The sequence below is a fragment of the Nicotiana tomentosiformis genome, chromosome 7 (genome assembly GCF_000390325.3).
Source record: "Nicotiana tomentosiformis chromosome 7, ASM39032v3, whole genome shotgun sequence".
Classification (NCBI taxonomy): Eukaryota; Viridiplantae; Streptophyta; class Magnoliopsida; order Solanales; family Solanaceae; genus Nicotiana; species Nicotiana tomentosiformis.
In genome coordinates this window covers 21185620-21210385 of record NC_090818.1, presented here as the reverse complement: position 1 = coordinate 21210385, position 24766 = coordinate 21185620, and the positions used below count along the sequence as shown (strand labels likewise).

Below are 24766 nucleotides of genomic sequence, written 5' to 3'. Positions count from 1 at the left end.
GATTATGTTATAATTTGTTATTTATTTTTTTATCAAGTATATTTTATTAATTAATACCATAAGAAAAAAGAAAATCAGATAACTTCAATAATGGGAGGTAAAGCTTGAAGTTATAATGAGACATCTGAAGTATGAGGGATTGGAGCAAGATTTATTTATTTATTTTAGCTAAATCGGATCAATTCAATATTTTTGAGGAACCTACGATTTTTTATTATGATATTTATTTTATAATTTATATATATATTAGTTAATAATATTTTATGTAATTTCTTAAAACCTATGTATTCAACGGTATGAGGTATAGACGCAATAATTTGTTCTTTTTATATACACTTTATATTAATTACACTATACAAGTACTACATAAATCCGGGTAGGCTGTAGGTTGTGATCCAATTTGTGTGATTTCAGAGCGTGGCTTCTTCGTCAGCAGAGGTTCGGAGCAGAGATTTCTCTGACGCAAGGGAGATCCCGCCGGAGAATGTTAATGAAGAGGACGATTGCAAGATGACTTTCACCGGTGATGAGAATGGTACGTCCAGTCCCATAAATCCTCTAGATGATGGGTATGAGTCAGAAGGGTATCGCTCATATCCCCCAAAAAGATGGACAGAGTTGTTTGGGCGAAGTACCTCAAACAGGTCGAGGAGAGTGAGGTACCTAATTAACCCATGTCATTCAATTTTCCCCCAATCCCCCCATTAATACATAAAATTCTTCATGAATCAGGAAAATAATCGGTGATCAATATAATTAACGATTACAGAATGGCCTGGTTGATCTAGGCTACTATCCAACAGCTCAACATGTTTTACTCCATTTGTTTTCCATGCAATATACAGAAAAATACCCCATAATTTGCTAACCTTTAACTAGTTCTAGCACCCGAGGGTTAAATAAAGTGGGAGAAGAACCAAGCTCTCAGGTTTAAATACCAGTGGAGACAAAAAATACTAATTTATTTCGATCCATCTGCCTAAGCCTTGGTAGTAAGAGTTTTCCTACCAAGCAGGCCCGGACACCATCATCATAAAAAATAAAAAAATAAAAAAGAAAATATATATACACACACACACTTGTGTGTATGTTGCGTGTCTTATACATGGAGCTCCCTTTTGAGTAATATGTGTGTGTACGGTCAAAACCGATTCTCAGTCATAAAGACAGGTCGAGACAATGACGTTTCAATCGAAGGGTATCCACATGACAAGCTCGGACGAATTCCGAAGTAGGGACGTCGAGCTTCGAGCTATAAACGGCAAAACTCGATATCATTATCGAGCCCGTGTCCGAATCGAACTACGGGGCAACACCGATCGATACAGGCCCCGAATATCGATGCCCCAAGGCAGAACCGAGCTCGAACCAAGACTGGGAGTTCGATCTAACACCGAGCTCGAGCCAGTGCCAAGCTCGCAGACAAGAGCCGTTACAACCGCACCGAGGGAGAGAATCTTGGCGAGAATCAAGGAAGAGACAAATCATCATGGGTCCTCCACTATATGTATTATTTTATTATGTTGTTATAGATAAAGCAGTGATCCTCTACTATAAAAAGGGGATAGACTGTAATAGAGAAAAGTCCTCCAAGATACATTAAGATTTCATTGTGCTTGTTTTTCTAACTCATTTTCAGTCTCCCGTCCATCATTCCTGTTTTATAGCAAAATTACCTGTATTGTCATTTTGTATCAAAGGAATTCGCATACCCTTAGAACCATATCTAAATTTAACGTTATCCGATTTTTCGGGTAAACAGTTTTGCGCCCACCGTGGGGCTAAGGGTAACAGTGATTGTTTGATATAAATCTACAGTACACTCCAGCTTACAACTTCAAAATGGCTCTACCTATTGACCTCGAAGCCGGCCTTCAAGATGAAACCAACAACTTGGTGCTCAGGGCCGGAAGGCTACCTGACGACGGCAACGAGGCTCGAATCGAAGAACCCGAAATTCGAGCCGAAGTACCATTGGATATCAATTCACAAATAGCTCTAGAAGCGAATTAGCGTTCTGAACCGGAAAGAAGCGTTCAGGGCGGTGCTCGACCCATAGCCTGAGACACCTACAACACGGGGGAAATCGGGGCCAGCTTGCGTATGATTTTCGAAATGTTACAAGCCCAACAAACAGCGATAGCTCAGTTGCAGAGCCGAACTCATATGCAAAGCAGGCCGAACTCCAATCCGCTTCTTCGAGAAGTCACCCCCAGAACGGAGCCCGCCATAGTGAAATCAAACGAGCAGGAATCGGGGACCGCTCCTAAAATTGCTAAATTGCTCGAGAAACTCACAAAACGAGTCGAAGCCAACGACAAAAAAGTGAAAACGTATAACGCTAGGGTCGATCAAATCCCGGGGGCTCCGCCAATGATAAAAGGGCTCGATTCGAAAAAATTCATACAAAAGCCTTTTCCCTCGAGCGCGGCCCAAAACCAATCCCCAAAAAATTCCGTATGCCTGAAATTCCCAAATATAACGGTACGACCGATCCTCTTGAACACGTCACCTCCTACACATGTGCCATCAAAGGCAACGATTTGGAGGATGATGAGATCGAATCCGTGTTGTTGAAAAAGTTTGGAGAGACCCTCGCGAAGGGAGCAATGATCTGGTATCGCAACTTACCACCAAATTCCATTGATTCTTTTGCCATGTTAGTAGATTCGTTCTTAAAAACACATGCTGGTGCCATAAAGGTTGCAACAAAGAAATCAGATCTCTTCAAAGTAAAACAAAGGGGTAACGAAATGCTGAGGGAATTCGTATCCCGATTTCAAATGGAACGTATGGACTTGCCACCGGTCACAGACGATTGGGCCGTACAAGCTTTCACCCAAGGACTGAATGGGCTAAGTTCGACAGCATCACGTAGGCTGAAACAAAATTTGATCGAGAACCCAGCAATGACTTGGGCAGATGTACCCAACCGGTACCAATCAAAAATCAGGGCTGAAGATGATCAATTTGGAGCTCCGTATGGGCCCGTACGTCAGAAATATACAGCCACTAAAAATCAGAGGGAAATCAACAGAGAACAAAGGTCAAACAGAGACCGATACCAACCGTACGACACGGATCGGATGAATAACGGTTCAGCACGTGATGCGGTTCAGAACAACCGAAGGACTGATCGGGGACAAAATTCTCGGGGACTTATGAGCAAGAGCGGTTTTGATAAATATGTCGATCTTATAGAAGTCCCTCGATTATCGGAGTATAATTTCAATATTAGTACATCCGCCATCGTATCGGCCATCGAACACATCAAAGACACCAGATGGCCTCGACCCATGCAGACCGATCCTGCCCAAAGGAATCCTAATCAAATGTGCGAATATCATGGCACCCATGTCCACAGAACGGAAGATTGCAGGCAACTAAGAGAGGAAGTGGCCCGCTTATTTAACAAAGGACACCTTCGGGAATTTCTGAGTGATAGGGCGAAGAACCATTTTAGGAACAAGGAATTTGGCGAGCAAAACGAGCCAGAAGAACCGCAACACGTCATTCACATGATCATCGGCGGCGTCGATGCCCCTTAGGGACCGATGCTTAAACGCCCTAAAATATCGGTTGTGAGGGAAAAGCGATCTCGAACTCAAGATTATACACCCATAGGGACTTTGTCCTTCAGTGATGAAGATACAGAGGGAATCATCCAACCCCATAACGATGCACTGGTAATATCCGTACTCATGAATAAAACTAAGATTAAGCGTGTGTTAATTGATCCAGGTAGCTCGGCCAATATCATCAGATCGAGGGTCGTAGAACAACTCGGCCTGCAAGATCAGGTCGTACCCGCAACTCTGGTTCTAAACGGATTCATTATGGCATGTGAAACCACCAAAGGCGAGATTACCCTACCAATAAACGTGGCCGGAACCATCCAGGAAACAAAGTTTCACGTGATCGAAGGTGATATGAGATATAACGCCCTTTTCGGAAGGCCGTGGATCCACAACATGAAAGCCGTACCCTCGACCCTACACCAGGTCCTCAAATTCCCAACATCGGGAGGTGTCAAAATAGTGTACGGAGAACAACCGGCCGCAAAGGAAATGTTCTCCGTCGAAGAAGCAAAATCAATATCCTCGTCTTCACCGATAAAAGGATCAGGTTCAGAAGGAGACACAATCGGAGAGCAGAGGGCCAAATAGCAATCACAGACATCGGCTTCGACCCAGCCAGGTAAGCAGAACATTGAAGAAGATGATGATGACCGATGGATCCCTCGATCCTTCGTAACCCTCGATGATTTTGATGCCACCAAATCAACAATTGAGGAACTGGAGTAAATCATACTGATCTAACACTGGCCCGAACGAAAGGTATACCTGGGAACGGGTTTGAGCCCCGAATTCAGGAAGAAACTCATTCAATTTCTTATCAATAATATCGACTGTTTTGCCTGGTCCCATTTAGATATAACAGGGATCCCGCCGGATATAACGGCGCACCAGCTAAGCTTGAACCCTAGGTTTAGACCGGTGAAGCAAAAAAGAAGGCCCCAGTCCGAGGAAAAACACGCATTCATAAAGGACGAGGTAACCAAACTTCTCAAGATAGGGTCCATTCGGGAGGTAAAATATCCCGAATGGTTAGCCAATGTGGTTGTAGTACCTAAAAAGGAAACAAACTTAGAATGTGTGTGGACTATAAGGATTTGAACAAAGCATGCCCCAAAGATTCCTTTCCACTGCCCAACATCGATCGCATGATCGATGCCACGGCCGGCCACGAGATCCTCACCTTTCTCGACGCCTATTCCGGGTATAATCAAATTCAGATGAACCCGGACGATCGGGAAAAGACTTCATTTGTGACCCGACATGGAACATATTGTTATAACGTAATGCCCTTCGGGCTAAAAAATGCAGGAGCTACTTATCAACGCCTAGTAAAAAGAATGTTCGAAGAACAAATAGGTAAAATAATGGAAGTCTATATTGATGACATGCTAGTTAAGTCCCTGCGCGCAGAGGACCATTTGGCCCATTTGTAGGAAACATTCGAGATTCTGAGGAAATACAACATGAAGCTCAACCCCGAAAAATGTGCTTTCGGGATCGGTTCGGGCAAATTCCTCGGCTTCATGGTGTCAAATCGGGGAATTGAGATCAACCCCGACAAAATCAAGGCCATCGAAGACATCACCATCGTGGACAGCGTGAAAGCTGTACAGAGGTTAACGGGAAGAATTGCAGCCTTAGGCCGGTTCATTTCAAGATCATCAGATCGAAGTCACAAATTTTTCTCCCTATTCAAAAAGAAGAACGACTTCGCCTGGACACCGGAATGCCAACAAGCGTTACAGGATTTGAAATGATATCTATCGAGCCCACCACTGCTTCAAACTCCAAAAACCGACGAAAAACTATTCTTGTACTTGGCGGTATCGGAAGTTGCCGTAAGCAGTGTCCTAGTTCGAGAAGATCAAGGTACGCAATTTCCCGTTTATTACGTAAGTCGGACCTTAGGAGAAGCGGAAACTAGGTATCCGCACTTAGAAAAATTGGCACTTGCGCTGGTAAGCGCATCTAGAAAGTTAAGGCCGTACTTTCAATGTCACCCCATAAGCATATTAACCACCTACCCACTCCGTAATATTTTACATAGGCCTGAACTATCAGGCCGATTGGCCAAATGGGCCATCGAACTCAGTGGGTACGATATCGAATATCAACCCCATACGGCCATCAAGTCTCAAATTTTGGCAGACTTCGTGGCCGACTTCACGCCAACCCTCATACCCGAAGTCGAAAAGGAACTCCTTTTGAAATCAGGTATATCGTTCGGGGTATGGATCTTTTTTACGGACGGTGCTTCGAATATCAAGGGGTCCGGGTTAGGCATAGTTTTGAAACCCCCCATGGGTAACATTATTAGGCAAGCTATTAAAACTATCAGATTAACTAGTAATGAGGCCGAGTATGAAGCCATGATTGCAGGTCTCGAACTAGCTAGAAACTTGGGAGCAGAAGTCATTGAGGCGCATTGTGACTCTTTCCTGGTGGTGAGTCAAGTAAACAAAACCTTCGAAGTCCGAGAAGGTAGGATGCAAAGGTATTTGGACAAACTGCTTATCACTTTACACCATTTCAAACAATGGACCCTACGGCATGTTCCACGAGAACGGAATAATGAGGCCGATGCTCTTGCAAATTTGGGATCGTCGGTCGAGGTAGATGATTTGAGCTCGGGGACTGTCGTTTAACTTTCAAGATCGGTAATCGAAGATGGGTACGCCGAAATAAATTCTACTAGCTTAACCTGGGACTGGAGAAACAAGTATATTGAATACTTAAGAAATGGAAAGCTCCCTTCAGACCCTAAAGATTCCAGGGCCCTGCGAACTATAGTTGCTCGATTCACGTTGGCTGCGGATGGAACATTATATCGAAGAACATTCGATGGACCGATGGCGGTATGCGTGGGTCCGGGAGATACCAATTACATCCTCCGGGAAGTACACGAGGGCACTTGTGGCAATCACTCCGGTACCGACACATTAGTTCGAAAAGTGATCAGAGCGGGGTATTATTGGATCGATATGGGCAAGGATGCGAAAGAATTTGTTCATAAATGTGACAAATGTCAAAGGTTTGCGCCAATGATTCATCAACCCGGAGAGCAACTTCACTCGGTCCTATCCCCATGGCCATTCATGAAATGGGGAATGGACATCGTCGGCCCTCTGCCATCGACCCCAGGTAAAGCCAAATTTATTTTATTTATGACTGACTATTTTTCTAAATGGGTTGAAGCGCAGGCGTTCGAGAAAATAAGAGAGAAAGAAGTTATAGACTTTATTTGGGATCATACCATATGCCGATTCGGGATACCCGCCGAAATAGTGTGCGACAATGGGAAGCAATTCATTGGCAGCAAAATTACAAAATTCTTCGAAGATCACAAAATAAGGAGGATATTATCAACACCATACCACCTAGTGGGAACGGTCAGGCCGAATCAACGAACAAGACTATTCTTCAAAACCTGAAGAAGAGATTGAACGACGCGAAGGGAAAATGGAGAGAAATCCTGCCCGAAGTCCTTTGGGCATACCGAATAACGTCAAAATCCAGTACGGGGCGACCCCATTCTCCTTAGTATATGATTCCGAAGCATTAATACCAGTCGAAGTCGGTGAACCTAGTCTCAGATTTCGATTTATGACGGAAGAATCAAATAACGAGGCTAAGAACACCAGCCTTGAATTATCAGACGAAGGACGAGAAGCTGCCCTCATCCGATTGGCCGCCCAAAAGCAACGAATCGAAAGGTATTATAATCGAAGAACTAAACTTCGCCATTTCTAGCCCGGGGATTTAGTGTTAAGAAAAGTCACCATCAATACTCGGAATCCAAACGAAGGAAAATTAGGACCAAATTAGGAAGGACCATACCAGGTGCTCGAGAACGTTGGAAAAGGATCATACAGGCTCGGCATCATAAACGGCAAACAACTATCAAGCAGTTGGAATATATCACATCTAAAATGGTACTACTGCTAAGGTACGACCTTTCCATATTCATCTAATTGACCCATGCAGAAGTCCGAACAAGAGCAGAAGAAGATCTTTCGCTCAAAAGCACTCGTTGCACTCTTTTTCCCTTAGACCGTTTTTTTTCCAAATGGGTTTTTCGGCAAGGTTTTTAATGAGGCAACCATCAATCGTGCTGCACTTTTGACAATATCCGAGGCCTCTTTCCAACTGACCTCGAATACCGGGGGAGCATCAGGTCCCTCAAATACATCGAGTGCAGATGCAAGAAAGTCATCTCACAAACAATAGGGTTCCAACAGGAAAAATTGTAAGAGCCAAATGGTCAAAATGAACCATGCTCATATAGATTGGCCCAAACATAAACACGTGTGCTATGACTTGAGATTTATTGTGCAACCAGAATTAAGCCTACGGGCTACTTACATTATTCCGAGTTTGAAACATTCACTCGACGACTAAGCCTACGGGCTACCTTTATTTCGAGTTCGAGCAAACACTCACTCGACCATTGCGCCTACGGGCCACATTATCTCGAGTTCGAAACATTCACTCGACCATTACACCTACGGGCTACGACATTCCGAGTTCGAAACATTCACTCGACCATTACGCCTACGGGCTACCTTTATTTCGAGTTCGAGCAAACACTCACTCGACCATTAAGCCTACGGGCCACATTATCTCGAGTTCTTCATTCGACTATTAAGCCTACGGGCTTCCTTTATTTCGAGTTCGAGCAAACACTCACTCGACCATTGCGCCTACGGGCCACATTATCTTGAGTTCGAAACATTCACTCGACTATTAAGCCTACGGGCTACTATTATTCCGAGTTCGAGCAAGCACTCACTCGACCATTATGCCTACGGGCTACAATATTTCAAGTTCAAAACATTCACTCAACGGCTAATCAGCTACTTTTACTTTGAGTTTACATTAACTCAACCAGTACATTACACCTATGGATTATGTTCCTTCAAAGTTTGAACCATCGACCCAACAAACGAACCCAGGGGCTACAAATCTGATTGATCAGAGAGACTACAGGGTCAACATTCGATTAAAAGTCTTCACAAAACAAAAACAAGTCGACCTCGTTATACATATATATACAAAAATTGCCTACGTGATTAAATTGCAAACATGAAGAATTAGAAATTAAGCTTCCTGGTCGAGCTCTTCCCCGTCCTCAGATCCGCTTTTGCTACCATCATCATCATCATCAGAAGCCAAGGCTTCAGCTTCCGCTTCAAGCTCTTTTGCCTTTTTTACATCTTCGGTGAGGTCGAAACCTCGAGCGTATATTTCCTCGAGGGTCTCCCTCCGAGACCTACACTTGGAAAGTTCGGCTACCCAATGAGCTCGAGTATCGGCGGTCTTCGCCGCTTCCCGGGCCTCCATCTGAGCAGTCTCAGCATCAGCCCGATATACAGCAATGGACTTATCCGCCAAGACTTTCGATGACTCAACCTTCGCCTTAGCCTCAACAAGTCGTGTTTCAAGCTCCTCGATCTTCTTAGCTTGAACCGACCCCTTTTGCTTGGCACTTCGAAGTTGAACGTCGGCCGATAATAATTTTGTTAAGATGGTTTCTTTTTCCGCTGCCAGGCGGTCGAGGGTCTCCTTCCACCGATTGCATTCAGCTCGGATTTGATCGACTTCTTCTCGAAGTAACACGATCTTTTAGATCTTTTGCTACAACTGAGACAACGAAGGGTTAACTTCCACGGTTGAGTCAGACCCATACTTTAACAGAACGAGGCTCACCTGCTTATCGAGCTTAACCCCTTCTTCACGGACCTTAGTCAAATCCGCTTGGAGGTCCTTTATAGCCTCGTCCTTTTGGCTGCAAAGAAGCCGCAGGGCATCTCTCTCACCTGAGACCTTCCGAAGCTCGGCCTCACACTGGCTAAGATCGACTCGAAACCTACTAATGGCAATTACTTTTCTCCTCACCCTTCGAGTTTTGGGCTTTGGGTCCTCTGACCGAGAGGAAGCTCTTCGCTTATATCTTCCCCCTGTTTAGGGACTTGGGACTTGTTTCCTTCTTCACCGCTCGAAGGCCTCAAAGCGGCATCCCTGGTTACGCCTGCACAAAAGGAAATCGGTAACGAATAGAACGCAAAGAATACTTCGAAGGAAATAAGAAGCAAACCTCACCATGGTTCTTGGCCTCCCATCTGCCTTTTGCCAAATCACTTTAAGCGCGCTCGGCATAAGAGGAGGTCGAGGCTAACTTCCGAACCCAGTCCTCGAGGTCAGGCACCGCTTGTGGCATCCAAGAGGTAGCTGAACATCAGGGAAGGACATCAGAAAAAATCGGAAAACGACATGAAAAGTGAACAAAAATCACTTACGGTCAAAATTCCATTCTTCAGGGAACGGCATCTTCTCCTCCGGAATGAGATCACGGGACCTCACTCGAATATAACGACCCATCCAACCCCGATCCTTGTCTTCATCGATGCTCGACATCAAAGCCTTCGATGCCCGACGATGAAGTCTGATTAATTCCCGAAAGATTTGAAGCCGATACAGTCGTATGAGGTGGTTCAGAGAAAAATCCACCCCCCTGGCTTTGATAGAGAAGAAACGCAATAGGATCACTATACGCCATAGAGAGGGATGAATTTGGCCAAGGGTGACTTGATACCTTTTGTAGAAATCAATAATCACCGGGTCGACGGGTCCCAGCATGAAGGGATAAGTATAAACACTTAAAAACCCCTCCACGTAAGTGGTAACACTCTCATCAGAAGATGGAATTTGCAACACGACCTCGGAACCCCAGTTGCAGTCTTTTCGGACGGCCTCGAGGTGATCCTCCGTTATAGAGCACGTATACATCGATACGTGTTCACATCGACCCGGAACGGAGGAAGTATTCTCCACCTTAAAATCGGTCTTCAAAGTGCACGGGCCAGGAACATAGTCATGAACTGACGGCTCCACCGGCGCCTTATCATCAGACGGTCGTGGGGAAGGAGCTTTCTCCTTCTGAGGTACGGTTTTGGAAGTTTTCGCCATTGATATGAAAGGAAAGAATGCAAAGGAAGGTGAAAAAATAGACAACACCAAAGTTCTGGTATGGGCGGCCCCGCAGCAGCGAAATAGAGAGGATAAATAAGAAAGTTTGGAAGAAGAGAAGGCGCAAAAGTGGTAAAGGTTGTATGGGAAGACTATTTATAGACTAAGGCATGACGGTTCGGTATCAGCGGTGGCCGACCACCATTTGATACACATTAAATGCTTCGGTAAAACCGAGTCGATGGGACAGATATCACATACGTCAAGATCGGGTTCGATAGAAACGTCAGCATAAATTTGATCGAGCCGCAGGGAAATCATATCGTTCCTCGCCAGATTCTTTCCTTGAAACGAGGGGACTATCTGTGTACGGTCAAAACCGATTCTCAGTCATAAAGACGGGTCGAGACAATGACGTTTCAATCGAAGGGTATCCACATGACAAACTCAGACGAATTCCGAAGTAGGGACGTCGAGCTTCGAGCTATAAACGGCAAAACTCGATATCATTATCGAGCCCGTGTCCGAATCGGACTACGGGGCAACACCGATCGATACAGGCCCCGAATATAGATCTAACACCGAGCTCGAGCCAGTGCCAAGCTCGCAAACAAGAGCCGTTACAACCGCACCGAAGGAGAGAATCTTGGCGAGAATCAAGGAAGAGACAAGCTATCATGGGTCCTCCACTATATGTATTATTTTATTATGTTGTTATAGATAAAGCAGTGATCCTCTACTATAAAAAGGGGATAGACTGCAATAGAGAAAAGTCCTCCAAGATACATTAAGATTTTATTGTGCTTGTTTTTCTAACTCATTTTCAGTCTCCCGTCCATCATTCCCGTTTTATAGCAAAATTACATGTATTGTCATTTTGTATCAAAGGAATTCGCATACCCTTAGAACCATATCTAAATTTAACGTTATCCGATTTTTCGGGTAAACAATGTGCATCGATAATATGTACATCAATGTGTATGTAATTTTGTTTCCCCTTTTGGGGATGATTCTGTTGAGCATGAGTTACTTTTAGTCTGTCTATCTCGCTCTAACTTTGCATTAGTTAACTATGTCTATTGGTGCATGCTAGATGAAATGTACAATAATCTGTATTCAGATATTATAATTATATTTCCTGTTATGACTATGATCTCATTTTGCTTTTGCTACTTTTGTTTCTCTATATATGATTTTCTAACTTCTTATAGGTTAACCATGGCTTTTTGGTGCATGCTAGTTAGTTAGTTTTTGGTGCCTGGCTTTTTATAAGTTAGCCATGGCATAGAATGATGCACATGATCACTGCCATGTTCAGACTAACGGTAGAATCATGGGGGAGAATGATTACTGTGGGATTATGGTTCAAGATTCATGAAATTCACTGCCAAGTTTTGTCTAGCTGCCAAGTTCTTTTCTATTACTGTGGGATTATGGTTCAAGATTCATGAAATTCACTTGCCAAATAAAGTATAGGAAAAGAGAAGAATACGTGTAACCTATGCTCCGTTTAAAGTGGTTCCATAAAGCTAAATGGCATTAGTTATCGCGGCAAATTACTATTAGAATTTGGTAACCACAAGCTAATACATTCTTGAAAAACTTGCACAGAATAACTTTTGCAATTTATGAATCATCTATTTGAAAGTTAACTTGTCGCAGGAACAAAGTGGATGCAATAGCTGATGTTTGTCTCTTCTTATCAGGAAATAAAGGCGATTTTTGTGTCTCATTTGTTAGCTTGTAATTTGTTAGGGATTTGAGATCAAAGATTTTCCAGGAGAATGCATGATGATTACAGTTTTTCCGATGCCATTCTTCTTAGACAAACCTGAGAATGTCGTCCTATTGAAGGATTATGCAGGAAGGGCACTTAAGATATACAATGAGAAATATGTATGCTCAAGCTGCACTTTCATTTGTCTTGTGCTTTCCTTTTTCCATTGTTTTCCTCTTGATGACTTATAAAATTACCTTTGTACTGGTCTTAGGGCACCGAGTGGGAGGTTGACAATATTTTGAAGGTGAATGGAGGTGGCTGTCGTAACTTCATTTTCTATGTTACCTTTTCGGTCAAGACATCCAAGGGCGGCAAGGACATTTTTCAAGCGATGATTGAGGAAGATGGCAAGGTTGAGCAAGGTTTAGAGTATAATTTGGAATTCCCTATCATCAGGCCTCAGGTATTATAGGTTGTTATGGGAACTGTTAGACTTATCTTATTTTTCTTCTGATGTTTTAAAGCATTGATATTTCTTTCTAAAGTTTATAACATGTTTATTCTGGAGTCTCCAAGTCTCCCACCTACAAATAAAATCTAAGATCCACCATGAGCTCCAAGTGAGCTAGCTGCAGTAAAACATAGACTAATTGCAAAAAATATTAACATGCTTTAAGAACCGACTTGTGATATCGTGCTACTTGCTCTTTCAACTTATAGAGTTGACCAAAGAACTGTGACCTTCAGCACAACCTTACCTTAATGCTTGCTGATCCTAAAAGCAAAAAATGGACAAACTAGTAGTGTTGATGTTTAGAATTCTCAAAACAAATGCCACTCCTCTGCCTGTTTTACTGGACATGTTTGACTGAGGATGGAGTTTGTGTGATTAGTTTGGCTTGTATATTATAAATAAGTAGTAGTGGAAGAAAATATTAGAAGAGTAGTTGAAAAGTTATTTTTTATTGGAAACTTGACATCAAAATTTAAAGTTGATAAATTTAATAAATTTCAATTCTTGAAGCTCATGGAAGTCGTTTAGAATAATATTATTAGTAGGAAATATGAAACATTGTAGGAAATTCCAAAATTAAACGGAAAGTTTAGGAGGAAGCATGTAAAATGAGTACCTTAAAGAGATATCTGTACTATAAGATATAGGGATAATACATAATTACCCATTGGGGTTGTCCCTCTTTACCAATTGCAACCTTGGGGATCCTATGACTGTTTGCATGAAAATCAGGCGCGTCAGAATTCCAAAATAACGCATTTGACCATTTTTTTCATTATTGTTTTCAATCTTTTTATTTTCCTTTTCCTTTTCCTTTTCCTTTTCTTTCCTTTTTCTCTTTCTTCTTGTTTTCTTCACCTTGCCAGAGAACTATTCAGCCATTTCCCCGCCTCCACGCTTCACAACACCTTCTCCCCACTTCCAGTACCTCCCTTCATTTTTCTTTCTCTATTCTTCTATTTCTTTTACGGTTCGTTTTTCTTTCTTCTCCCATCACCTCCTCAACCACTTCCTATTATCTGAAGCACTGGCATTTTAAAGTTTTGGTTTTTAGATTTTGATTAGTGATGACTTGGAGTGGAAGTGGTTGCTTGTCTTTGCAGTGGTGGTTTAAGGTCTTTTCTCTCAATTTTTTGGTTTGACTGTGTTTAACTAGTGGTATTGATGGATGAAAGGGGAGATTTTCCGGGCTGGAGATTTTAGGCAGAGGGGTAGCCGAAGATTTTCTAGTAATTTTCGATGGTTTCCTTTTTTCACTTTAGAAATTGCCGCCAAATCACATTATGTGCAAGCTGGATTATTTTGGAGTTGGCACCTCGATGTCGGCTCTTTGCCACCTGGGGCTGTACTATGTTTCAAGGGTTGGGCTGTTCGCCCATTAAAGCAGTATGTGAGCTGGGTTCAGAACGTCGTGAGACAATTCGTTCCATATCCGGTGTGGGCGTTAGAGCATTGAGAAGACCTTTCCCTTAGTACAAAGAGGACCGGGAAGGACGCACCTCTGGTGTACCTGTTATCGTGCCCACGGTAAACGCTGGGTAGCCAAGTGCGGAGCGGATAACTGTCGAAAACATCTGAGTAGTAAGCCCACCCCGCTTCTTGCTTTTTTTTCCACTCTGGTTTGATGGGCTGAGTGGCTTTCTTTCTTGAAGATGGTGGCTTTTCGTTCCTCCGGTTATAATTTCTATTCAATCGCCGGATTCCTCATTCTTACCAGTGAAAAAGACGAATATTAGTCGGGAAGAAGAAAGAGAAATTAGGAAAAAAGATATATTTAATGAAAGAAATATTGTAAAAACTGAAAAATAAAATATAGTATTAAAAAGAAAAATTACGCGTCAGAAGATGATTGGTGTGTGCAGTACACTGCTTCTTCTAAGACTGGTATCGGTTTCTAAAGGTGGAACTTAGACCACTTCAAACAAATATAAGGGGGTCATAGGACAAAGTATGAGAGTGCAACTGGTAAAATGTGATAACCTCAAGGGGTAATTATGTATTATCCCTAAAATATAAATGTTGTTTCTGTTCGACCACTACTCGCTTGAGGGAGGACTTTTGAAGAAGACTCTAAATTGCTGCTCTTTTGGACAGTGTTTAAGGCTGCCTTTTAGGAACCCCGATTTTGTGAACATGGGTGAAATGGAGGGGAGCATTAAAATATTAGTGCAAAAGAAGATTCCTCTCTCCCCCCCCCCCGAATTCACTTGTCCTTTGTCTCTGCTACTCTGTTACCATATTATCATTCCTAATTTATACTCATAAGTTTAGTCTATACTATCTGCCTTTGTCCTGATATTTACCTTTGTGTGCTCTTTAACTTGCCACAACAAGCTGTCACTAAGTCCTTTGTGCTTTCTACATTCAAAGATGTCTTGATCTTCAAAGTTCATGATCAAGTCTGTTATTTATAGTCGGGGACATGGGGCAGGGTCAGTAAAGGGAAGCTAGAGAAAACTTGGAAGTGTCTTAATCGTGGTTAGACATATATTTTGTGATAACCAAATTGAGAGTTTGCTTTCTATTAGATGATTTTCAAGATATTTGTGATCTGAAGATTCGGTGATTAGATTCAAATGTGGCATGCATTTGAAGTTTTAGTGATGAATTTTATTGATATGCAAAATAATTCCCTGATATTGGTTAGCTATACATCCTTCAATTGCTTTGAGTTTGTATTATATTACTACATCTTGTGAGTGCTAATTCCCACTTGTTTGTATTTTCTAATAGTTTTTGGTATCTGAATCTCTTGATTTTGGGTGAAATAGTTACAGTTTTCACGGGATTCTTCAATTTGAAAACTAAAACAATGAAACCAAATTTTTTTAGATTATGAAAAGGAATTTGAGAACAATGAGTAATTTGATATTTTATTTTAGAAACTTGTTAACCACCCATCAATATATATAGTACTAAAGAAGGGAGAATCATATAAGCCTTTTATTTAGTAGCAGAGGCCAAGTTTAATGGGCAAAAGCCATGATCAACACTGGCTTTTAGCTTTTTCTCACCCCAAGTGCCCTAATTCTCACTTTTTACACAGTTTGATTTGTATGCCTTTCACGGAACGAGTGCTCCATGTTCGTGCTGGTCTATAATTAGAGGTGGCAAAATGGTTAAAAGAAAATAGTTATCCACTCATATTATCCATTAGAAAATGGATTGGATAATGAACATTTTAAAAACGGGTCGAATATGGATAAAAATCATATTATCCACTTAGAAAATGGATAACTAATGTGTTTAACTTTTACATTTCTAAAGCCTCAAATTGGGGGCTACTCAAGATTGGGAGACTAGGAATTCTCCCAAGATTGATTATATTCAAGAAGTCATGGATAATATGGATAACCATATTATCCGCTCGGATAACCCGTTTTTTATCCGTATTAAAGATGGGTCGGGTCGGATAATTTATCCTTTTTTTGAATTACCCGTTTTGACCCGTTCATACCCGACCCGACCCGACCCGACCCGTTTGCTGCTCCCATCTATAAGTGAATACGCTTAAGTATTCTCTTGGCTCATGGGTTTTAAGTTTTGTTTGTGGAAAGCTGCCAATAAATGGAAGGGGAAAAAAATTAATCAGATCAGCACTACCTAACAAGTTTATTAATTGTAATTATTTAATTTTCCCAAATTGAAACATGTTTCGTGGAAACAGACAGATTCAGAATTGAACATGGAAAATGTTTTCGAAAACCTGATTTACAGTGTCTTGGAGATGATGTGTGTTGTGCACTAGGAGGAATTTTACCATCTCTCATTGTGTTGTTGGAATTGCCAAATTTCAGTATTTGTGAGCTACTAACCCTCTTGTGCAATAATATTTATGCAGCCAAAGAAATATTCCTGCTTGTATGCAGTGGTCTGATCGAACATCCTTTTGGTACTGAGCTTTCAGCTTTAGCCTTTATTGTTAACAACATTTGGGGAGGATCATTGAACATGGTTATTTGCTCCATGGCTGTATGCTGTTTAAGTTCTCTTGTACTTGTTTTGTTGAACACGTTAAAGTAGCAGTAAACCATAGTATCTGATCGGTTCGTTTAAGACGGAGGAATTTCTTCCTTTTTACTCGTATGCTCTTTTCCTTTTCATTTTTAAGGGGAAAAATCAGTATTTCCTCAATGAGAAAGCTTAAAGGATTTTTTACACTAGCAGATGTTATATTGGTAGACAACCTCCATAAAAGTGGATTTTCTAGTCTTGAAAATAAGGCAGTTATATGCTATACAAATAGCCGGTCTAATTTATTTTTTTATTAATATATATAGATTATACATTAATTATATACGGTTATACACATTATATCGATTATACATCTGTTGGCTATTTTTAGTTTAATCAGTTAGGTGAGCGCCTATGTTAATACTTCTAGGAATGATTTATTTTGTCCTTAAATATAGGTCTAAGTTTGGATCCTGAGAATTAATTTTTATTTTTGATAGAGTATTGAGCATATCTGTCTCAATCTGAACTGGTGATCTGGTGAATTTGGGATAATAATAATAATAATAATAATAATAATAATAATAATAATAATAATAATAATAATAATAATAATAATAATAATAATAATAATGGGACACAAATTGCCCCTCAACTATTGAAAATGGGACAATTATACCTCCATTTGAATTTGGTATCAAGCCCCTACCGTTAATCCAATGGCTCAATACTACCCCTAACAACTAGCAGACAGCCACATCAGATTTTAATCGATTTAAAACAAATATAATTGCTGAGATGGAATGCCATCTTGGAGAAAAAAGCCTTCCGGGCCCACTACTTAGTAGTAGTAATAAATATAATAATAATAAATTATTATTATTATTATAAAAGAATTGCACGGGATATGTTGGGCTAATATGTTAATTAATTAAATGGTCTAGGGTTCAGCCATAGATTAGGAAGCTTTGAGATGGAATCCAATTCCTCCCAACACCTCGAAGCCAAGCTTAGGATTCTCCAACAAATTAGAAGGATTTCATGTAGCAAATTATATTTATTTGTAGACTTGTTCTTACTTTGGTCCAAGAGGAAGTTAAAGAACTCATTATATCCACAGGCGGATGCAAAGCTTTCAAATTAAAGTTGAGCGCATTGAAAGGCATAATTTGGTGTCATGCATAATAATGAAAAGAACAGCATAGGCAAATCTTTTTTATGATATTGTGGTCCTCTAGTGCAAAAAGTGTCCGGTCATTTTCCTTTTCTCTACAATTTGGCGAATAGTTGGGAGATACCATTACCCCACTAGTATTATTTAGAATTTGAATTAATCTTTATGTGCACAAAACATTTCTCATTCACGTAGATTATGAAGAAGGGTCGCACCCCAAAGAGTCCCCAAAGAGTATGATATATACAATCTACCCATGCAAGCATTAATAACTACTTTCACGACTCAAACTTGTGACCTATAGGTCACAAATTAATGCTTCTATTAAATCAATTATATATTTTACTCTTCTTTGTAATTATGTTTTATAATTGCTTGGTAGAAGGTTTGAACGCAATAGCCATAGTTCTCAATGATAAATGCCTTCTTTGTGATTGACCCTACTCTTTTGACCAAAGTCAAAAGCTCGAAGTATATTCTATTTACTTATGGAACAGAGTCTATTCTCGGGGTTTGGTATTGCTGGCAATTTCATCTTTCACCAATTAGTGTAAGGTTTCAGTTCTTTCAATTTTTCCCGTTTTCTAACTCCTCCTGTACTATTTGCGGACCTTTGAAAATTAAGAAACAAAGATTAATTAAGAGTTTTCTCTTAATGCTCGTCCAATTGGGCCGTTCGGTAGCTAAAGGGAATACGCTACTTGGTCAAAGTAGGTTGTATTCTCATTACCTTTTGCGTAAATTCTAAATAGATAGTATGATGTTTCAGCAAATACAATAAAATATTGTAATGTGGATTGCAAAAGACAAAAAAGGTCTATCCATTAATTTTGGCTGGGCTATTTAGCCCCATGCTTTAAAAATTACTCGTTTAACCATTCATCATTTGGCCTCTCAATATGGTCAAAGACTATGTACAGAAAGATAACACTAAATTTAACTGCTATTAGGATTGAATTAGGACCCCAACAGCTCAAATACATGACTTTCCTCAAAGACGACTCAGACTGCTTCAAATTGTTTGCAGAAACCAAAGAAGAAGAGTGAGAAGAGAGCTTCTTGGCCTGTGAATATGACCTTACATTGTTATTTGCGTGCTGATGTATTGTTCTCAGTGCGTAGTTCCACCTACAAATTCCTTGGTCTTTCAGTGCTTCTACGACTCCCAAGCTAGTTGCTGTAATCCATGCTCTGCTTGTTGAACTCATTTTCCAATTTTGATTCTTGAAACTTTTTTTTGCTAAGGTTATGAAGCTATATAAGGTTTAATTTGCTGAAGAAGGCTAGTGCTTTTACAAAAGACTTGGTTTCTATGTTGGTTGATTTACCTGGGGATGGATTATTCTACATCTAATTGTATATATAGGTACCTGCTAACTACTAAACAAAACTGGAGGCTTTTGGTTGTGAATTCCTGTGGTTTTGGAGCATGGTTTTCCGTATTTTGAGTTTGGTTTGCAGCTATAATGTACATTTCTGCCCTTGCATATATTTTGTTCGTCATGACAATGATGGGGTGAAGTTGCTATTTCAATTTATTATTACTAATTGAGTGGAGGGCGTATACGGTCGAAATGGATTTCAGCCTTGGCATGTTCGGTACAGTTCGAAAGGTGGTGTATCGAAATAAGATCCCGAATCGAAGTAAGATCCCGAAGGGGGGCACGAACTAACCTAGAGCCCGGGGAGGCCGGTCCGTATTGAGATCGATATCATAATCAAACTCGAACAAGAATCAAACCATGGCGCCGGTAGATCTATCGTGCTGATAATCCAAAAACCAACCTACATCGACCTGGAATCCATTCGAGGGCTCGAACCAGGATCGGGCTCGAACCAAGATCACGAGTTCGAGCCGAAATCAAGCTCGAACCAAAATCGAGGATTCTAAGCAAGATCGAGCTCGCAGACAAAAGCCGTTGTAATCCCACTAAAGGGAATCTTGGCAGAAATTATGGAAAAGCTGATTTATCATGGGTCTCCCGCTGAATGTTTATTTTATTATACTTGGAGTCAAACCCCTTCACTATAAAAGAGCTTTGTTTATCATTCTTGGGGGGCATCTTTTTCTGGGACTTAGACTATCAAAGACTGTATTATTTCCTCTATAAGCAAGAGTGATCTTTCGAGTTTCTTAGATTGATTCTATTTTATCAAATTCTAAATTCACTGTTCATAATTGATTTACCTGGATTACGTTTTCTCCAACCTATATTCATCCTTTTATTTTATCCTAGCATTCTATATTAAGTTATACCACATATCTTCGGAATTGCGTATAAATTCAACTCTATCCATTTTTCGGGTAAACAGTTTGGCGCCCACCGTGGGGCCGAGGATAACAGTGGTCACTTATTTCCGAAAACACCTTCAATTCAGGATCGGCTACGAATAGCCACAGACCGAATGGCTTCACCGACCGATTACGAAGCTGGCCTTCAAGATGAAACCAACAACTTGGCACTACCCGAGATTCGAGCCGAAATACCACTAGATGTCAATTCACAAATTGCATTGGAAGCAAACCAGCGTTCCGAACCGGAAAGAAGCATTCAGGGCGGTGCTCGATCCATAGCCCAAGACACCCAAAACCCAGAGGAGATCGGGGCCAGCTTACGCATGATCTTCGAGATGTTGCAAGCCCAGCAATTAGCGATTGCTTGACTACAGAGCCAAACTCAAGCACAAAGCAGGCCGGTTTCCAATCCACTTCGAGAGGTCACCCCTAGAACAGAGCCTGCCATAGTAAACTCTAACGAGCAGGAATCGGGGACTACTCCCGGAATTACTAAATTGCTCGAGGAACTCACAAAACGAGTCGAAACAAATGACAAGAGGGTAGAAACATATAATGCCAGGGTCGATCAAATCCCGGGGGCTCCACCAATGATAAAAGGGCTTGATTCAAAAAAATTCATACAAAAGCCTTTTCCATCGAGTGCGGCACCGAAGCCAATCCCCAAAAAGTTCCGTATGCCCGAAATTCCCAAATATAATAGTACGACCGACCCTAACGAACATGTCACCTCTTACACGTGTGCCATAAAAGGCAACGATTTGGAAGATGATGAGATCAAATTCGTGCTATTGAAAAAGTTCGGGGAGACCCTCTCGAAAGGAGCTATGATTTGGTACCACAATTTACCACCAAACTCCATCGATTCTTTTGCCATATTAGTAGTTTCGTTCGTAAAAGCGCATGCTAGTGCCATAAAGGTTGCAACGAGAAAATCAGACCTCTTCAAAGTAAAGCAAAGGCAGGGAGAGATGCTGAGGGAATTCGTATCCCGATTTTAAATGGAACGCATGGAATTACCCCCGGTCACCGACGACTGGGCCGTACAAGCTTTCCCCCAAGGGTTGAACGAGCTAAGTTCAACAACATCACATCGGTTGAAGCAAAATTTGATCGAGTATCCGGCGGTAACTTGGGCAGATGTGCACAACCGATATCAATCGAAAATCAGGGTAGAGGATGATCAGACGGGGACCCTGTATGGACCTGATCATTAGAACAGGACAGTTATTAATCAAAAGCAGATCGACAGAGAGCAAAGGTCAAACAGAGACCGATATCGACCGTACGTCGCCGATCGAGTAAACAATGGTTCAACACGCAGCGCAGTTCGGAACAGTCAAAGAATTGATCAGGGACAAAATTCTCGGTGGCTTATGAGTAAGAGCGGCTTCGACAAATATGCCGAGCCTATAGAAGCACCTCGATTATCAGAATATAACTTCAGCGTTGACGCATCCGCTCTCGTGTCGGCCATCGGACGCATCGAAGACACTAAATGGCCTCGACCAATGCAAACCAATCTTGCCCGGAGAAATCCCAATCAAACGTGCAAATATCATGGTACCCATGGCCACAAAACGGAAGATTGCAAGCAACTAAGAGAGGAAATAGCTCGTCTATTTAACAAAGGGCATCTTCGGGAGTTTCTGAGTGATAGGGCAAAGAGCCATTTTAAAAATAGGGATTTCAGCAAGCAGAACGAGCAAGAAGAACCACAACACGTTATCCACATGATCATCGGAGGCACCGATACCCCCCGGGGACCGATGCTTAAGCGCACTAAAACATCGATGGTGAGTGAAAAGAGATCTCGGACTCAAGATTATGCACCCATGGGGACTTTGTCTTTTGGTGATGAAGATGCAGAGGGGGTCATCCAACCTCACAACGACGCACTGGTAATATCCGTACTCGTAAATAAAACTAAAATTAAGCGTGTGTTGATTGATCCAGGTAGCTCGGCCAATATCATCCGATTGAAGGTAGTAGAGCAGCTCGGCCTGCAGGATCGGATCGTACCTGCAACTCTGGTCCTAAACGGGTTCAATATGGCAAGCGAAACCACCAAAGGGGAGATAGCCTTACCAATAAACGTGACCGGAACTATCCAGGAAACAAAGTTTCACGTGATCGAAGGTGATATGAGGTATAACGCCCTTTTCGGAAGGCCATGGATCCACAACATGAGAGCCGTGCCTTCGACCCTACACCAAGTCCTCAAATTTCTGGCGTCGGGAGATGTCAAAACGGTATACGGAGAACAACCAGCTGCAAAAGAAATGTTCGCCGTCGACGAAGCCAAACCAACGTCCTCACTTTCATCGATAAACAGATCGGGCCTGGAAGGAGAACGGGACACCAAATAGCAATCACAGACAGCGACTTCAACCCAGCCAGACAACCAGAAAGTCGAAGAGGATGGAGACCAAAGGGTCCCTCGATCTTTCGTAATTCCCGATGACTCTGATGCCACAAAATCGACGATCGAGGAGCTAGAGCAAGTCATATTAATCGAGCGTTGGCCCGAGCAAAAGGTATACTTGGGAACGGGGTTGAGCCCTAAACTCAGGAAGAAACTCATTCAATTTCTTATCAATAACATCGATTGTTTCACCTGGTCCCATTTAGATATAACAGGGATCCCGCCGGACATAACGACGCATCAGCTAAGTTTGGACCATAGGTTCAGACCGGTGAAGCAAAAAAGAAGACCCCAGTCTAATAGAAAGAACGCCTTCATAAAGGACGAGGTAACCAAACTTCTCAAAATAGGGTCCATTCGGGAGGTAAAATATCACGAATGGTTAGCCAACGTAGTTGTAGTCCCTAAAAAAGGGGACGAACTTAGAATGTGCGTGGACTATAAGAATTTGAACAAAGCATGCCCCAAAGATTCTTTTCAGTTGCCCAACATCGATCTCATGATCGATGCCATGGCCGGCCACGAGATCCTCACTTTTCTCGATGTCTATTTCGGGTATAATCAAATACAGATGAACCCGGAGGACCAGGAAAAAACCTCATTTTTCACCAAATATGGAACGTATTGTTATAATGTGATGCCCTTCGGGCTAAAAAATGCAGGGGCCACTTACCAACGCCTAGTGAATAAAATGTTCGAAGAACAAATAGGAAAATCAATTGAGGTTTATATTGATGACATGTTAGTCAAATCCCTGCGCGCAGAGGACCATTTAATTCATTTGTAGGAAACGTTCGAGATTCTGAGGAAATACAAAATGAAGCTCAACCTCGAAAAATGTGTCTTCGGGGTTGGTTCGGGCAAGTTTCTCGGCTTTATGGTATCACATCGGGGAATAGAGATTAACCCCGATAAAATCAGGGCTGTTGAAGACATCACCATCGTGGACAGCGTAAAGGTCGTGCAGAGACTAATGGGTCGGATCGCCGCCCTAAGCCGATTCATATCGAGATTATCCGATCGAAGTCATAAATTCTTTTCTCTGCTCAAAAAGAAGAACGATTTTTCTTGGACTCCGGAGTGCCAACAAGCATTGGAAGGACTAAAACGGTATCTATCAAGTGCACCACTGCTTCACACTCCAAAAACCGATGAGAAACTTTGTTTGTACTTGGCGGTATTAGAAGTCGCCGTAAGCAGTGTCCTAGTTCGAGAAGAGCAAGGTACGCAATTCTCAGTTTATTATACAAGTCGAACCTTAGGAGAGGCGGAAACTAGATATCCGCTCCTAGAAAGGTTGGCACTTGCATTGATAAGCGCCTCAAGGAAGTTGAGGCCATACTTCCAATGTCACCCCATATGCATATTATCTACTTACCCGCTTCGTAATGTTTTGCACAAACCCGAGTTATCAGGCCGACTGGCCAAATGGGCCGTCGAACTCAGTGGGTACGATATAGAATATCGATCCCGCACGGCCATCAAGTCTCAAGTCGTACCAGACTTCGTGGCCGATTTCACACCAGCCCTCGTACCCGAAGCCGAAAAAGAACTGTTGAAATCAGGTACATCATCGGGGGTATGGATCCTTTTTACGGATGGGGCTTCAAACGTAAAGGGGTCCGGGCTGGGCATAGTTTTGAAACCACCCACGGGTGGCATTATTAGACAATCTATTAAAACTATCAGGTTGACTAACAACGAGGCCGAGTATGAAGCCATGATTGTAGGTCTCGAGCTAGCTAGAAATTTGGGAGCAGAAATCATTGAAGCCAACTGCGACTCCTTGCTGGTGGTAAGTCAAGTAAACAAAACTTTCGAAGTTCGAGAAGGTAGAATGCAGAGGTATTTAGATAAACTGCTTATCACTTTGCGCCATTTCAAACAATGGACTTTACGACATGTGCTACGGGAACAGAATAATGAGGCGTACGCATTGGCGAATTTGGGGTCATCGGTCGAGGTAGATGATACGGGCTCGAGGAATGTAGTTCAACTTTCGAGATCGGTAATCGAAGAAGGACATGCCGAAATAAATTCTAGAAGCTTAACCTGGGATTGGAGAAACAAGTATATCGAATATTTGAAAAACGAAAAAATCCCATTGGACCCTAAAGATTCCAGAACCCTACGGACCAA

General features: G+C 41.9%; 2 protein-coding genes across 2 annotated transcripts; one reads left to right on the top strand and one right to left on the bottom strand.

Moving 5' to 3' along the window:
• Window positions 1-360: 360 nt before the first annotated feature.
• Window positions 361-16834, top strand: LOC104117088 (uncharacterized). Its single transcript, XM_070181382.1, has 4 exons — window positions 361-659; window positions 12300-12440; window positions 12536-12727; window positions 16620-16834. The coding sequence occupies exons 1-4, from the start codon at window positions 609-611 to the stop codon at window positions 16653-16655; spliced, it is 420 nt and encodes a 139-aa protein (XP_070037483.1). The 5' UTR covers window positions 361-608; the 3' UTR covers window positions 16656-16834.
• Window positions 16835-18714: 1880 nt separating this feature from the next.
• LOC104117089 (uncharacterized) lies at window positions 18715-19321 on the bottom strand. The gene has a single exon (XM_009628071.4). It carries the CDS (start codon window positions 19112-19114, stop codon window positions 18770-18772), a length of 345 nt encoding a protein of 114 aa, XP_009626366.1. The 5' UTR covers window positions 19115-19321; the 3' UTR covers window positions 18715-18769.
• Between the last annotated feature and the right edge of the window lie 5445 nt (window positions 19322-24766).

Coding starts and splice junctions, on each gene's coding strand:
- LOC104117089 (XM_009628071.4), bottom strand. CDS start 19,114: ATGAGTTCAACAAGCAGAGCATGGATTACAGCAACTAGCTTGGGAGTC.
- LOC104117088 (XM_070181382.1), top strand. CDS start 609: ATGGACAGAGTTGTTTGGGCGAAGTACCTCAAACAGGTCGAGGAGAGT. Junction 12,441..12,535: donor AGATATACAATGAGAAATAT/GTATGCTCAAGC, acceptor TACTGGTCTTAG/GGCACCGAGTGGGAGGTTGA. Junction 12,728..16,619: donor TCCCTATCATCAGGCCTCAG/GTATTATAGGTT, acceptor ATATTTATGCAG/CCAAAGAAATATTCCTGCTT.